Here is a 16117-nt window from a genome sequence, read left to right as displayed (position 1 = left end):
CCTTGGTAATAAAGGTGGCTCTGGCTGAAATGGAAAGACTCTTCGAAACCATGGGAACTGATGTATCTCCCATGTAATGATTCAGATCATCAACTTTTTCAAGATTGCACAAAGATCACTCTTGGAAATGGACAGAAAACTATGTTTTGGAAAGATAACTGGCTCCATGGTCTATGCTCCAAGATATTTCACCCAACCTCTTCAACATGGCAATCAGGAAAAATAGAAGAGTCAAAACAGAGCTTAACGACAACACCTGGCTGTCATCCTTTAGACAGATAACAGATGTTGAAACTCTTCATGAGCTAGTACAACTTGGAAGTTTACTCACACAAATCACACTCATTGAAACTGGGGAAGATAATATTGTGTGGACAAGAAATGCTGCAGGTATCTACACAGCAAAGAGTTCTTACCAAGCCCAATTCATTGGATCAGAGACAAACCCAGCCTTCAAGATGATATGGACAGCAGAAGCTCAATCTAAGCAAAGATTCCTGGGCTGACTAATCCTTCACCAGAAGACCTTAACAGTAGAGAATTTACTAATTAGGCATTGGCCTTGTGATTGGATTTGTCCACTTTGCAGGGGCGCTTTTGAAGACTCTGATCATCTATTCAGAGGATGTGATCTCACAAATCAGATCTGGCAATCAATCTCAACGATAAAAGGAATCCCAAACCATCATATGTAGGATAACATTTAAGACTAGATTCTAAATATTTCCTCCTCTGGAAATAGGGTGCAAGCAAGAATAAATATTGGAGCTTTAATAACGACATGGTGGCATATTTGGTTCATGAGAAATGCAAAAATCTTTAAAGGAGAACTCCCAAATATTGCCCACAATGTAGCTGTCATCCTAGAGGACATCAACGATAGAGAGTTTGCTTTCAAACCACCGTAATCTTTTCTTTCTCTCGGCAGTGGCGGACACAGAAAAATTATACTGGGTGTGCCTATTCTAGTGATCACTTCACCATATATATTTTTTTAAAGAAAACACCCAATTCTTATGGAAGAATTTTGGCAGATTTTGATCAGATTTTTCAAAATACTATCCAAATGTGATCCATAATTCATGAAAATCTATCAAATTCAGAACAATCAATTCCATGACCTAATCTATTTAGTTGTTCTTCTCCCCCCCCCCCCCCCCCCATCACACTGTTTCTCTTCATCTAGACCTTTTCTCTTCCCCTGATTCGATTTCTTGACGATTACAAGATCAAGACAAACCGTGATCATTGTTATACTCTATTTTCTGAGAGGATTCTATTTTTATGTCCTTTGATTGCATACTACATCATAGTGTTTTTTTCAAAAAATAATTTGGTTATGGCAGTGCCAACCCGACAATTCTCTTGTCGATTTTAGTTTTTTTTTTTAAAAAAAAGGATCCTATCTGCAAACGCAAAAGGCGACCTACCAACTGCAGCAAAGCTAGCATATCTTCCCGATGCGATCGTGGAAATTTTACTAAGCAAATCATAAGCTCCGCTGATCATGGGGCCAACAACATGGAACGAAATGCATTGGAGCCTAGATATCACAAAGACAGGGTTGGATATCAATCAATAAGGTTATCCTTTTGGAAGAAAAGGTGGGCAAGAGTTCATTAAACAAGCCAACTGGTCCTCTTGTTTCCCTAATGAGTATATGGAACCGAAGACCCGTTGTGGGTTATCCAGTCTCGGATGGTGTATGTTTTCTTCCTACATCAGGTGTAAGTGATCACCGCCCTGCCACAAGCACTGTTAATGGACCAGTGAAGAAGGATTAAGCTTCAAGCCTGGGATGTCTGGAATCACACACAGGTGGAACAGAGCCCAAAAGCCACAGGAAGATGTCCGAACTCGAAACAGAGAAATCATGGCGACCGCACACAAAAAAATCATGTGCCTTCCTCAAGAAAGATGCGGAGCCTTTCATCTTTCGACATAAATCACAGAGGTGCCGGAAACAAGAAGTCAGTAATAGGTTAAATCTCTGGGCATTGCATGCATCCCGCTTCGAGTTGTTTTCAGTAGGATCAATGAAGCGTACGTTGAGCTTTCAAATGAAACGAGGATAAATGGGGATGAGGTTATGCTCCGGATGTACCGTAGGCTACAAGGTGGGGCAGCCGTAGCTTTGCATTTGGTGAAGGATGTCTAGGCAGGGTACTTCAGTTCCGGTAGCTGCTGCGTTATGTAAATTTTCCAGAAGAAGATGTTGATACTGGCATGATGACAGTAATGATTGTGATTCACAATTGGGGATTGGGGCTAGGGTAGGTTGGATGGAGTGTTGGATGGCCCACCTTGGATTTTTGGGAAGCATGATCTACTCTCTCCGTCCAAAAAAAAAAAAACCTAATCTAGGATGTGATTGGACATATTCTAGTACAACGTATCTAGACAGTCCAAATACATTGTATTAGAACATGTCTCATCCCATTCTAGGTTGGGTTTTTTTAGACGGATGGAGTATCTAACTAACAGTGAAATAGGAAGGGGATATCATCAATCTTGTCTGGTTTGTGCGTGTGGTCATTGGCCCTTCCCTGCTGCCATAATTTGAGCAGGTGTTGATGTTGCTGCTTCAGTGCTGCATCTGCCGCCTGGAGACTTGAGTTTGTGATCTGCTGGTGATGTTTACGCGTGTTTGAGCCCGTATTCTTGTAGAAGAAATTTAAAAACTGTAAATGGAGGGAGAGCACTGGCTGCTATGCTAATTAATGGAGAGAATGCCTTGTGGCTATTTGTTACTGGAGAGCAAAGCAGCTAATGTCACCAGATAAGCGAGAGAAGATCGATATCGATCTGAGGACTAAAATTAGAGAGTTGGAAACTGGGCTTAAGCAGCTCCCTAACTTTTACTTGAGATCTAACTTCTAGAGTTAAATTAGGGAGTTGTAGCCGTACCAAACGGGCTTAGAAATTAGAGTAAATTTCACAAAATTACACATTTTATAGTCCAAGTTGTAGAAAACCACCCACACTTTGACACTTGGTGTTTAAGTACATATATTTTGGTGTTGTAGTTTCACAAAATCACACTATCAATGAATGGATTCAACTACGAGATGACGTGGTTGTTCCACCTATGGCATCCTATTAATTTCGTGCGATGGCTGGTAATAGGATGCCACGTCTTTGTTCTAAGTGGAACAGCCATGTCATATCACGGGTGAATCTATTCATTGATAGCGTGGTTTTGTGAAACTACACTACCAAAATATACGTACTTAAACGCCAAGTGTCAAAGTGTGGGTGGTTTTCTGCAACTTGGACCACAAAACATGTAGTTTTGTGAAATTTACTCTTGAAATTACAATAGTTACATGCAGCAGAGCTTGAGCGACTTACGTGATGCAAAATCCTTCAAATCCCGTATATATGATAGGAAGCATGCAGAGAGCGTAGCGTAGGAGATGACGACTTGTTTATTAATTCCGGGTCGATCGAGTTCCAAATTAGATGGCGAGTCTCTGGTGCTGCATAAGCCACTGGCTAGTTTAGTTTGCAAGTCGATCCCTGTTGCGTCTAAGCATGATAGGCAGGCAGGCACACTAATAAGCCAAGCCGTATATAGGATGGCACTGTCACTCAAGATTACACGCCAGGCGACCCACGCACCTACACCACGCAACGCAACAATAAGTTGTACTAGAGGAGTATCTTTTTCTAGTTTTATTTAATCAAATCAACGGCCCCAGGAAATAGTTGTTAATAGTAGTAGGAATGCTAGGATTCTTAGCTTTGGTGCCAGCTGAGCTGATGGAGTAATCAATCTGTCCCTCTTGTAGTAGTAGGATTTTGTTTTATACTATTATCAGGAGTATGCTGTAGCACGTACGTCAGTAGCAAACGCACGCACGCACGGAACGAGGAGGATCGGAGAATGTCGATATAACAAGCATCTTGATTGCAGGATCGATCATCAAGCACAACTTGTCAATCATGGGGCGCGGTCTCCTCTGCCTGCTGCTGCTGCAGCTCGTCGGCCTCGTCGTCGCCGGCGGTGGGCGGTGGCGGTGGCAGGAGGAGTTCCTCCGGCTGCCGTCGTCGGATGAGGCGACGAGGTGGGCGGTGCTGATCGCGGGGTCGAATGGGTTCTACAACTACCGGCACCAGGCGGACGTGTGCCACGCGTACCAGATCATGAGGAAGGGAGGCGTGGAGGAGCAAAACATCGTGGTGATGATGTACGACGACATCGCCCACAACCCCGACAACCCCAGGCCTGGGCTCATCTTCAACCACCCTTCCGGCCCCGACGTCTACGCCGGCGTCCCCAAGGATTACACCGGCGACGACGTCAACGTCAACAACTTCCTCGCCGTCCTCCTCGGCAACCGCTCCGCCCTCACCGGCTCCGGCAGCGGCAAGGTCGTCGCCAGCGGCCCCAACGACCACGTCTTCGTCTACTACGCCGACCACGGCGGCCCCGGCGTCCTGAGCATGCCAGCCGACGGCGAGTACCTGTACGCCGACGACCTGGTCAAGGCGCTCAAGAAGAAGCACGCCGGCGGCGGGTACAAGAGCCTGGTCGTGTACGTGGAGGCGTGCGAGTCCGGCAGCATCTTCGAGGGCCTCCTGCCTTCCGACATCTCCGTGTACGCCACCACGGCCTCCAACGCGGAGGAGAGCAGCTGGGGCACCTACTGCCCCGGCGACGACCACGACGCCCCGGCGGCGGAGTTCGACACCTGCCTCGGGGACCTCTACAGCGTGGCGTGGATGGAGGACGCGGAGGCGCACCAGGAGGGGCGCCTCGCCGAGACGCTGCGGCAGCAGTACAGGACGGTGAAGAACCGGACGTCCGACGAGGGCACCTACACGCTCGGCTCCCACGTCATGCAGTACGGCGACATGGCGCTCGCACCGCAGAGCCTCGACCTCTACTACATGGATACATCACCTGCGACTGCGAACGACCACAAATTAGCTGCTGCTGGCGCCAAAGGCAGCCACTCCTACACTGTGTCTGTGAATCAGCGCGACGCCGATCTGCTCTACTTGTGGCGCAAGTACCGGAGGGCCGGCGAGGGGACGGCAGAGAAGGTGGAGGCTCGGGAGCGGCTTGTGCAGGAGATGGGACGGCGATCGCGCGTGGACAGAAGCGTGGAGATGATCGGGGGCCTCCTCTTGGGCGGCGCCAGGCACAAGCAGCAGGTTGTGCGGGCTGCGCTGGTTGAGGACTGGGAGTGCCTCAGGTCGATGGTGCGGACGTTCGAGGATCAGTGTGGGTCGCTGGGGCAGTACGGGATAAAGCACATGCGCTCCTTCGCCAACATCTGCAACGCCGGCGTCCCCCACCACGCCATGGCCAAGGCCGCCTCCCTGGCCTGTCCATCCCCTCCTCCGTTACACTTATGATCTCTAATTGATCTCCATCACTAGCTGCAGCCTGCAATAACAATGATCGATGTAATGTGCATGCCATGGAGCTAGCATCACCAAATCAAATATATGTCATCATACTACTGCCTAGCTGCCACTGTCAACGGCCGGCTAAATACAGATTATTATTCCAGCGTTGCCTCCAGTAATCTGCACATGATAAGCGTCCTGCACGGTGAGCATACAGATTAGGGGTACATATATGTCCTATTAATTGTATCCCATCGCTTAATTACAAACAAACTTCTTCATTTTAATTAAGACTACTTTATTTATTTATCTATCTCCATCAGCTACTCCATCCAGGGGATAAAGAGCCAGAGAGTGGGCCGGGGAAGCCATGGAAACTTTATCACCTAGCGCATACCGGTTGTGATCGATCTATAACCATATATCGATCACTGACATCGAGTTTACCCTTAATTGAAAAAAAAAGTACAACGATGGATGACCCATTGCAGATAATATATATTTCTTCCTGGAATATGTTGTAAGATGGTGGTTCAATTAATTAAATCCATGCCGTTAAGAATATGTTATAATGAAAACTCGGTGTGACTCAATGTCACTGGTATTTTGTAAAATTCGAATCGTGTTACTATATATGCATCTAGGACGTTCTTACGCTAGTTGTTTTCTTCATACCATATTTTTGTATGAACGAAAATACCCTCAGCCCATATCTTCTTTTTCACCAATCTTATCCTCTCCCTCGAGCCGGGGAGCAGTCAACTGGAACTTGACGAGGACGAGCTAGGGTGGTTTCCTCCTCACCCTCTCCCGCTGGCGACAATGGCAACCTCTTGCTGACGGTGATGGCTGTCAGTGAAATGGGAATCGAGGTACCCATTTACCTGGCAAAACGATCATTATCAGATAAATATCATGCTTAGAGTATCTTTAAAAATAAAAAGGCAACCCTAGGGTGGCGTAGCTAGGGCCCACTCTGGTGAGTCCCGGGCCCACATGTGTTCTCATATATGGAACTCTGCCTGGCTAAGGAGGAATGCAATATATGAGATGTACAATGACTCAAAGCTTTGAATATAAGGGCAGCTTGGGACCTGGCTTCGGTGCCAAACATACCCAAATACATCTTAAGAATATAGCCTAAGGTCTGCCTCGGACACGGTCTTGTCCTGAGTCCCGGGCTCACCTTAGTCCTTGTAGGCTCTACGGTTCTCAGCAAGAGGAGCGTAGATCCCTACAAGATATATATCTTAAGAAGATTGAGCCAAGGTCTACCTCGGGCCCGGCCTTCTTCTAGGCCCCGGGCTCACCTTAGTCTGCACAAGTCGCACACTACTCAAAAAAGAGGAGTGTCAAGACGGACAAAACACATATCTTAAGGATGTAAAGCTGAGGTCTGTCTTGGGCTCGACCTTCTTCTAGGCCCCGGGCTCACCTTAGTTTGCAGAAGTCACACACTACTCAGAAAAGAGGAGTGTCGAGACGTACAAAACACATATCTTAAGGATGTAAGCTGAGGTCTGCCTTCGGCCCAGCCTTATTCTGGGCCCCTGGCTCACCCCGGTTCTTATAAGTCCTACGTCCTTTAGCGGGAAGAGCGTAGAGATCTATAAGATCTACATCTTAAGAGATTGAACTAAGGTATGCCTCGAGTCCGGCCTTGTTCTGGGCCCCGGGCTCACCTTAGTCTTCATAAGTCACTCTCTTCGCAAGGTGTGGAGGATGGAGACATAAGAAGGTATACCAACAAGATTATGAACCGAGGTCTGCCTCGGCCCCGGCCTTATCCTGGGACTCGGGCTCACCTCGGTCCTTGTAGGGTTCAGGTACCTTTGTCTCGAGGAGCATCGAAATATACAAGATACAATATCTTGAAATATCCATTCATCAACGACATCTCCGAGAAGCTCGACTAAAATAACTAAACTACTTTAAATGCGAGAGGACGCGACCTCATAACCTACTAGGAAGTTAGGCGCACTCCACAGCCAACTGTGATGTGGTGTGCCCCGCCATAAATGAAACATGTTTATGAGGGATCTCTAGCCAATTTGGAGTCGAAAAGACGTGGACAAGACACCAATGTTGAGTCATTGAGGGCCGGTGCTGCCTTGGACACGCATTGTGCATGCCCCGCGCCACCTAATTTAGCCAGATGGGCAGAAAAGCAACCGTGGCACTGTTTTGAGCAGCTCGGGTCTCACCAGGCCCACTGCTCACCACGTGGTGGGCACACTGGCGCAGCCCAACTATCTCAGACAGAGCTCGGGGCATTACATGACGCAAATCTCAATGTGTTTCTTGAAGACTGTGTCTGGGAACCAGCCAGCAAGGACAAGACGGCTGATAAGACAAGACTAAGAGGAGATTTGTAATAATGTGAGCCCCTTCTTGAACTATAAAAGGAAGGGGACCATATACGGAATGGGGGGTGGACTCTTTATATCAATATTCTCGCTTGTAGCCTAAAAAGGCTTCCTTTGTACTTCACTGATCTAGGGAAGACAACAAAAACCAACATAGGAGTAGGGTATTACACCTCCGAGTGGCCTGAACCTGTATAAATTCTTGTGTGTCTCTTGCTGCGCGGGGTGGTCGGGCCCCGCGAATCCTTTCTGATTTGTAGTTCGTTCGTGCCTCTCACAATCAAACCCCCCGGTCGGATCTTCACACTGGGGGGGGGGTCTCCATTCCCTACTGTCTGAGGAATCGCTTCCTCGACAATGGCAACCTCTCTCCCATGGTGGCAACGAATCAGCCTCGATTGGGGAGCAAACTAGCGACTTTGTGCGTCTCCATTGGTTGAGGAGTGCCACACCCTGATTTTTCAAATATTTAAAATCATCCAATAATTTATTTATAGAATTTATAATAAAGTGTATATCAATTATCAAGTGAAAAAGATGTAGGTCACTGGCTTTGTTCCCGTTCTATATATGTTATTGGGTTTGTTAAGTTCTACAATATGTCATTGTATTTTGCTTAACTTCGATAATATACCATCGTTGTCTAATTAGTTTTGGTTAGTACTTATAATTTTGTCCTAATGTCCGAAATAGCTTCGGGATGAAAATTTCGAAATATTAGCATAGAAGAGAAGTTGTCCATCTCAAATGCAGTTTTAAAGTAAAAGGGGAAAAAAAAAGAAGAAGTGGAGTACCCTTCATTCCCTCGCGGCGTAAAAGAAAGAGAAATCTCCCGGGGGCGTCTCGTCGTCTCCTCCGCTCCGCTCCTTGCGCCAAGACGAGTCGCGGCTGCCGATCTCCATCTGCGCGAGCAGAGCAGAGCAGAGCAGGGTATCCTGGACCTGGTGAGCACCCCCCATCCTCTTTCTGATTCATCTCTCTCCCACCGGGAGCTGGAATTTGCTTGCGTTAACCCTAGCTTCTCTTGGAGTAGATCTGGATGAAGCTCTTCTCCTCCTTAATTCCAGAGCCTTAACCTCTCTTAATACAAGCAAGTAGTAACAGTTTGTTTGTAGCCCCAAACAAGTTGGATCCGATCGAAACTGTGTAGGGAAGATGGAGGAGATCCAGATCACTTGGAGAAGGAAAAATCAGGTAGAGAGGGAAAACCATTCCGACCGCGCCGCCGTGCCCAATTCCGTTGATGCATCGATTTCTTAATATTTTTCTATTCTGAGACCAACAACACCTGTGTGTGTCGTGCTCAACACCTGCAGCAGCACGTAAATGGATGAGGAGAGAGAGCAAGAAATAAATCCCCATTTACCTCACCGCTATGTTATGCGTCCTAGCTCCAAATTCCCCTGGAGCAGCTGATCGAATTGGTTCGATCCTTGTCTGGCAGGGCCCACTCCTTGTGATTAAGGGATTGTCCTGGGGAGCTTGGTGCACACAGTGATGGAGCCACGCATCGGCAACAAGTTCCGTGTTGGCCGCAAGCTGGGGAGTGGCTCCTTCGGGGAGATCTACCTTGGTTCGTGCGCAATTCTACCCAAAGTCCTCGTTTTGATTCAAAAGTTCTCATCTTTACCCATCAGCCTCTGGTGACTTCTATTTTGTTTTCTTTGCGTGTGTTCTCGCAGGTACCAATGTTCAGACCAACGAGGAGGTCGCTATTAAGCTCGTGAGTTTCCTAGTATTGCTTTGTGTTACTCGATTTATGATTCGATTGCTTCAGATGTGGGGATCTCAGATGCAGAGGACATGTTCTATACTTGATTGGAGGAATTCTGAGTTGGAAATCTGTCAACTGGTTGCTATGCGAATGTAGTTTGTTGTTAACAATATATTTTAATGCAGTTGAATTGGTGATAGTATATGGCACCTCTAATATAAAAGGTTGTCTGGAGTATGTGTTAAAGTTTTTAATGTGTTCTGTTGCTAGGAAAACTATTGAAACATAACTTTTACTACTTAAGCTTTTGTTCTGTTAATAGTTCTCTGCCAAAACATGATTTTTTTTTTCAAGAGCTATATAGATGTACCACTGGGTATACTACTGTTATACCCTGACAAATGCCTCTTGTCCAGTTGCGGTTGATTAGGATTAAATTTGTTTGACGTCCATCGCAAGCATGGACTTGATCTGACGTAATGCTGCGCGTATTTTGTGAGAATAATTTATTGTTTCTGCTGTTTCCACCAGTCCTCTTCCTGTCTTAATAGATAACACCCTTGTTAATCTCCAATGTTTTGTCTAGGAAAATGTGAAGACCAAGCATCCACAACTGCTGTATGAGTCGAAGCTGTACAGAATACTCCAGGGAGGAAGTAATGCATGCTTGATGCTTGCTTGTTACTTTATCCAGTGGGTTTTCCTTAAACTGACACATCAACTAATGACCCTTTTGTTCTGCAGCTGGAATTCCAAATGTTAAGTGGTTTGGTGTCGAGGGTGATTACAATGTTTTGGTAATGGACTTACTAGGACCAAGCCTTGAAGATCTTTTCAGTTTTTGTAACAGGAAGCTGTCTCTAAAAACTGTTTTGATGCTTGCTGATCAAATGGTACTATTAGCAGTCAATTTAAACCCATTTGCTATTCATTTGGTTATTTTCTAGTTTTTGTTTTACCCAAAGCTAGCATTTCTCAACTGATTTCAGTTCATTTGTTTTGCCAAAACCATCTTCTATCTCTCAGATCAATCGCGTCGAATTTGTTCACTCCAAGTCTTTCTTGCATAGAGATATTAAGCCAGATAATTTTCTCATGGGCCTAGGTAAAAGGGCAAATCAGGTATAGTTATGTTCAATTGATCTGTTCGTATTCATGAATTAATTATAGGTGTACTTAACCCTTGCTTTCATTCTCTGTGTAGGTCTATGTCATAGATTTTGGACTTGCAAAGAAGTACAGGGATACATCAACACACCAGCACATCCCATATAGGTAAGGATACCTTTAATCTACTTGAAAGTTGAAATGGCAGTTGCTGTATATTACTTCCAAATTAAACACACCAATTTTTCTTTTAATCATAGGGAGAACAAGAACTTGACGGGAACAGCAAGATATGCAAGTGTAAACACTCATCTTGGAATTGGTAAGTTATCTGATTACTGTATATGTATTCCTTTATCCAGTAGCAGTGTCAAGATTGACATTGATGTTATTTGTTCCTAGTAAGCTTATATGACCTTTTTGTATGTCTTCCTAGCATCATAATACGGTTTTATGCTTCTCCATAGAACAAAGCCGGAGGGATGACATGGAATCTCTTGGATATGTACTGATGTACTTCTTGAGAGGAAGGTTGTTCAACATAACCTCAAGTAATTTCTTCTTTTGTATCTCTGCGTCAACTGCGTCCTCTGTATTAACTTATAGTTTATTGCTGCCAGCCTTCCATGGCAGGGTCTAAAAGCTGGGAACAAGAAACAAAAATATGAGAAAATCAGCGAAAGGAAAATTGCTACTTCAACTGAGGTAAATATTATTCTATAAATTGCATCCACCACCTTTCCTGAACTATTTCTTATTGTGATTTCTCAACTATAGGCCCTCTGTCGTGGATATCCTACTGAATTTGCATCTTACTTCCATTATTGCCGCTCGCTGCGCTTTGAAGATTCGCCAGACTACCAATATTTGAAGAGATTGTTCAGAGACCTTTTTATTCGAGAGGGTTGGTTTATTGTTTTCATTTTCTTTAAACATGCTCGATATTTATTTCAGTGACTAAACAGTGTTTATGACTTGTATATACTGTAAAATGCTACCTTTTGAAAGCACCTGATGGGATTTTTTTTTCTACATGTAGGATTTCAGTTTGATTATGTTTTTGACTGGACAATCCTGAAGTATCAACAGTCACAGATGACCAGTGCTCCACCACGTGCCATTGTCAGTTGAAAACAACTACCACTCCTCTTTTCCTCACTGTGTGTGCACGTTGGGGGTTTATGTTCAAACTCTTCTTTTGCTGATGTATCTTATTTTAGGCCCCTGCAACAGGACAAAGCTCGGCGATGGCTCCTATAGCAAATAATAACAGGCTGTCAGGTATAAATCTATTCTTTAGTGGATTGTAATTGTACTGCAGCTCCTAAGTTATTTTCACATAGATAAACAGCAGGTGTTTTTCAGTTTCTATCAACTCATAATCATGGAAATATTCAATAAAATGATGTTACTATCACCTACCACCCCAAATAAGATATGGAAAAAGGGGTAATGTTAGTGTTAGTGAGTTACAAACGGGTCGATCATTACCAAATCTGTTAGTAAGACAGTAAAGTAGGAATGGAACCTTTGGTTGGGTCAAACCGTTAGAAGGAATTGCATTTGTAGAGATCATTATATTTTAATCAAATAAAATATAGATGGCGGCCATTCTAATATTCTACTGTTTGGTCAACCCTTGAGACTGCTTGATTCATGTAGAGTCTTGCCAATTAACAAAGCTTGCTAGTTGTTTGGTGGTTAACTGTCTACTGATATGATGTAGCCACCGAAGAGGGAAGGAGAAGCGGCTGGTCAGATATGGATGCGATGCGGCGTCAGGTTCCACCTCCAGCTATAAATGCAGGCAGCCTAGCCAAGCAGAAGTCCCCTATCGGACACGAGCAATCAACTTCTAAAGATGCAATGGTGAGTTCTTAGAGTTCTCATGATGCCTGTGTTGCTAGTGCCATGACAAAAAAGTGTGCCCCTGAAGTGCTACTTTATACACAATTGCTATGTAATATCTGACCTTTAAGTGGCGTGTAGTTCTCCAGTTCGACTTTTTTGGGACGGTCAAGCGGATCCTCAAGGCGACCTGCTGTCTCTAGTAGCCGAGAACCAAGCACTGAAGCTGACCAGTCACGTAGTCGTACAACAGATGCAAGTCCGGGGGCATTCCAAAGATCAGGGGCCCCGCGGTGGAGTCCACAGATGGTTGACTCCTCTGACAACAGGCGCACGCCTTCTGGCAGGCATCCATCGAATGCTAAGAACTACGAGTCGACCATACGGGGCATCCAGGGCCTAAATTTCGATGGCGATGATAGGATTCAGTACTAGTATGTCTCAATCTTGGCGGTGTGCATATCATCAGAGCCCCTACTCCATGAGTCACGCCTGCTGAAGTGGAGTACTAAAGACCGGAAAATAAGAGGTTTGGTTGGTTCTAAGGGGCTTTGGCCCTTAGCAACTGTTTGGTGGACTCATGGCAATGCTTAGGCTGTTTGTACAGGTTCCCATTTGTTTTCATTGCGCGGACATGTGCCCCTTGAATCTTGTTGTATTTGGAGAGATTTCTGCATGCAGGGCTCTCATGCCATGTGCTTCTTTGGAAACTGGAATTGGATGACCGGTGGGGGAAGTTGGGGGATGCTTTTTTAAAGTTTGAATATTAGGGAGAGGTGTCCAGCCTCTTGTAACTTATGGACAAGGAAAACTGCTATGAGAAGAAGGGTTATGTATGCTGTTTGTGACAGACGTGAGTATGTTAGTTACTGGTGATGATGTTCCTCTGTTCGTAGCAGAAAGTAGAGCATAGCTTGGGTGGATTTTAAACTGATTCTGTTGCTAATAATCTTCATGGATGAATGTCAATGTACAAGTGAAGGTTTAATAACTGTTGTGGCCTGGTCCTTGTGAGAGCAGTAACAGTTGCCAGCCGGCAATAGGACTCGACTGATGCTTGCAAATGATACTACGAACGCATATGGTCTGTTCTGCTCTGCTCTATAAAGAAAAAGAAGGAAATAGAACGTGTGTCTGACTTGCCCTGCACGTGCAAATGATATTCCAGGTTTGTCTGTTCTTTGTGGTAGTAGAAGAAAAGAAAAGAAAATACATGTCATGTCAAAACCTGGATGGATTCTCTCTCAGACATTCCTCCTGATTTAGGAATACTAGCTCATGGCTTTACCGAATATTCAGATACTGATCGTCCATCAAGTTTCTCCCCCTTCCTTTTTTATTTCTCATCGTTGGGCAGATCAATAGAACGCATGTCAGCATGTGAATATACAACTACATGATGTGACGAAATCATCGGGAAATTTAACTATTTGCTACTTTTAGATTGTGCAATTATCCAAATACCCCTTTTAGGATTGCACATATTTTTTCCCCTATTATGAGATGCCATCTTAACTATTTGCCACTTTTGCCCACGTGGCAGGCCAACATGGCAATGGAGGGGAGAAACCAGTGTGGGACCCACTAGTCAGCCTCTCCTCTCTCTCCTTCTCTCCCTCCGATCCGGTGCCACGCCCACTGCCACCGCTACGCCTCCTCCGGCGCCACTATTTCGCCGGCGACGCCACTGCGAGGGGCCCGTCCGGCGTCCGGTGCCGCTACGCCTTCTCTGCCAACGCCGCCGCCACGAGGGGCCTGTCCGCCGCCGCTGCCTCCTCCGCTAGCGCTGCCGCCGCTAAGCTTCCTCCTCCGCCGGTAATGTCGCTATGCCTCCTCGGCCGTCGCGAGGAGCCCGTCCGCCGCCGCTACCTCCTCCGCGTCCTCCACCAACGTCGCCGCTCTGCCTTCACCGCCTCCGCGAGGAGCCCGTCCGTTGCCGCGACGCCTCCTCCTCCGCCAGCGCCGCCGCGTCCTCCACCACCGGCGTCGCCGTGTCCTCCACCATCGCAAGGAACCCCGTCTGCCACTGCTCCGTTATGATGGTGCAACGCTGGATCGGAGAGAGAGAAGAAGGAGGAGAGGCTGACTAGTGGGTCCCACATCGGTTTCTCCCCTCCTTGCCATGTTGGCATGCCACGTGGGCAAAAGCAGCAAATAGTTAAGATGACATCTCATAAAGAGGGGCAAAAAAATATGTGCAAACTTAAAAGGGGCATTTGGATAATTGCCCAATTTAAAAGTGGCAAATAGTTAAATTCCCCGAAATCGTTGTTCAATCTGATGAGAATCAAGTCTTTCTCAATTACTCCCTCTCTCTGATCATACATATTTGGTTTTAACGAATAAGATTTTATTATACTTTTAGAATTCCGATTCTGGAAGGCTTAATTTAATAGCAAAAGAAATGGTGCACATTAAATCGTAAGACTATTAAAAATATACTTTATAAATTAGTTTCAATATAAGATTGATTGTCTAATAGCGCCAATACAGCTTCCAGCAGTTAGGCGCCATTGTCATCCTCCTACTGCATCAACCACTTCATCTACGTTGAGCACATTAGGCCTTTCACGGTGCGCTCGTGTGGCGAATTTCTTAGTGTGGCCAGCTCAGATGAATGCCTACATGGCGAGTTTCTGTGTGCCCCTACATAGCATCTCGCCCCCACACAGAGCAACAAGTGTTTTCGCCGTCGCGAGTCCACGAGCAGCCTGCAAAGCAGTCGCGCTTGCACTGTGGGGTCGTGTCTCCGTCTCGTCGTCACCTCACCCCAATGCAAAAAGGTCACTTGCACTGTGGCGTCGGGGACCTCTGACCGGTTTCTTATTTTCAATTGGGCTAGAGACATCCTTGGCGTAGCTTGCATTGCTATTGGCCTTATCAACCAGGATCTCCGCAGGGCCCACCACCTCATCAACCTCGATGACGAGCGTCTCCGCCCACCATCACTATAGTCAGATCCACCTCTACCTCCCATGCATATAATTCCTCTCGCTTGGATGGAGATAGATGGGGAGAGAGATGATTTTTCCCCTCAATATGACTGATATGTAGGTTAAATATTTGTAGTATAGTTACCGTTAACATGTGGGTCCCATTATACTTTTTCACTGATACGTAAATGTTATGTCGGACAAAGAGTAAGTCAACGTGCCATGTAGGATAAACTGTAGAGGGTTTTGATAGTGAGGGATACTCTGTACCCGGTTTCGGAAAATTAATAAAACCCGAGTCATAGTTGGTGAGGACCGAAAGTGGACTCTTTCGATCCAAGCGAATACCGTTTCGGCCCAATACTGATGGTCGTATTGGGGGGCAGAAACGAGAGGCGATCGATCCGATCGGACGGAGGAGCAGAGTCACAAGAGTGAGGGCCTGTTTGGTAGAGCTCCAACTCTCAGATCCTAACTCCAAACTCCAACTCCAGCTGGAGCTAGCTCTTGTAGGAGCTGGAGATGATGTAAAAGTGTTTGGCTCATTTGGTCAGCTCCTAAAATTCTGAAAGAGAGGATAGGGAGGAGATGGACAATACTACCCTTGTAATTCTTGCCGTTTACTTCATAAAGGATTAATATGCTATTTTTCCTTAGTAATATAAATGTTTAACAACTTGTAGCATCATTATCATCAAAAGATAGAGCAAAAGACCACAAAATAACATATAATATGGTCTATCATTGTGCAGTATGACCAACTAGATCATCATGAATGCTTTGTGTTATCC

At 45.6% G+C, this 16117-nt stretch overlaps 2 protein-coding genes across 2 annotated transcripts; both read left to right on the top strand.

Annotated features, from left to right (window-relative positions):
• Positions 1–3725: 3725 nt before the first annotated feature.
• Positions 3726–5521, top strand: LOC127772799 (vacuolar-processing enzyme-like). The gene has a single exon (XM_052298777.1). It carries the CDS (start codon positions 3946–3948, stop codon positions 5362–5364), a length of 1419 nt encoding a protein of 472 aa, XP_052154737.1. The 5' UTR covers positions 3726–3945; the 3' UTR covers positions 5365–5521.
• A 2975-nt stretch (positions 5522–8496) lies between these two features.
• Positions 8497–13384, top strand: LOC127773592 (casein kinase 1-like protein 2). Its single transcript, XM_052299719.1, has 15 exons — positions 8497–8668; positions 9169–9297; positions 9407–9447; positions 10025–10094; positions 10183–10331; positions 10465–10560; positions 10643–10713; positions 10806–10867; positions 11013–11076; positions 11166–11250; positions 11323–11449; positions 11585–11667; positions 11766–11826; positions 12272–12414; positions 12535–13384. Exons 2-15 carry the CDS (start codon positions 9222–9224, stop codon positions 12826–12828), a joined length of 1422 nt encoding a protein of 473 aa, XP_052155679.1. The 5' UTR covers positions 8497–8668; positions 9169–9221; the 3' UTR covers positions 12829–13384.
• Positions 13385–16117: the final 2733 nt, after the last annotated feature.

This window comes from Oryza glaberrima, chromosome 5 (assembly GCF_000147395.1).
Source record: "Oryza glaberrima chromosome 5, OglaRS2, whole genome shotgun sequence".
Taxonomy (NCBI): Eukaryota; Viridiplantae; Streptophyta; class Magnoliopsida; order Poales; family Poaceae; genus Oryza; species Oryza glaberrima.
Note: the sequence above shows the minus strand (reverse complement) of the source record. Positions and strands in the feature narration are given on the sequence as shown.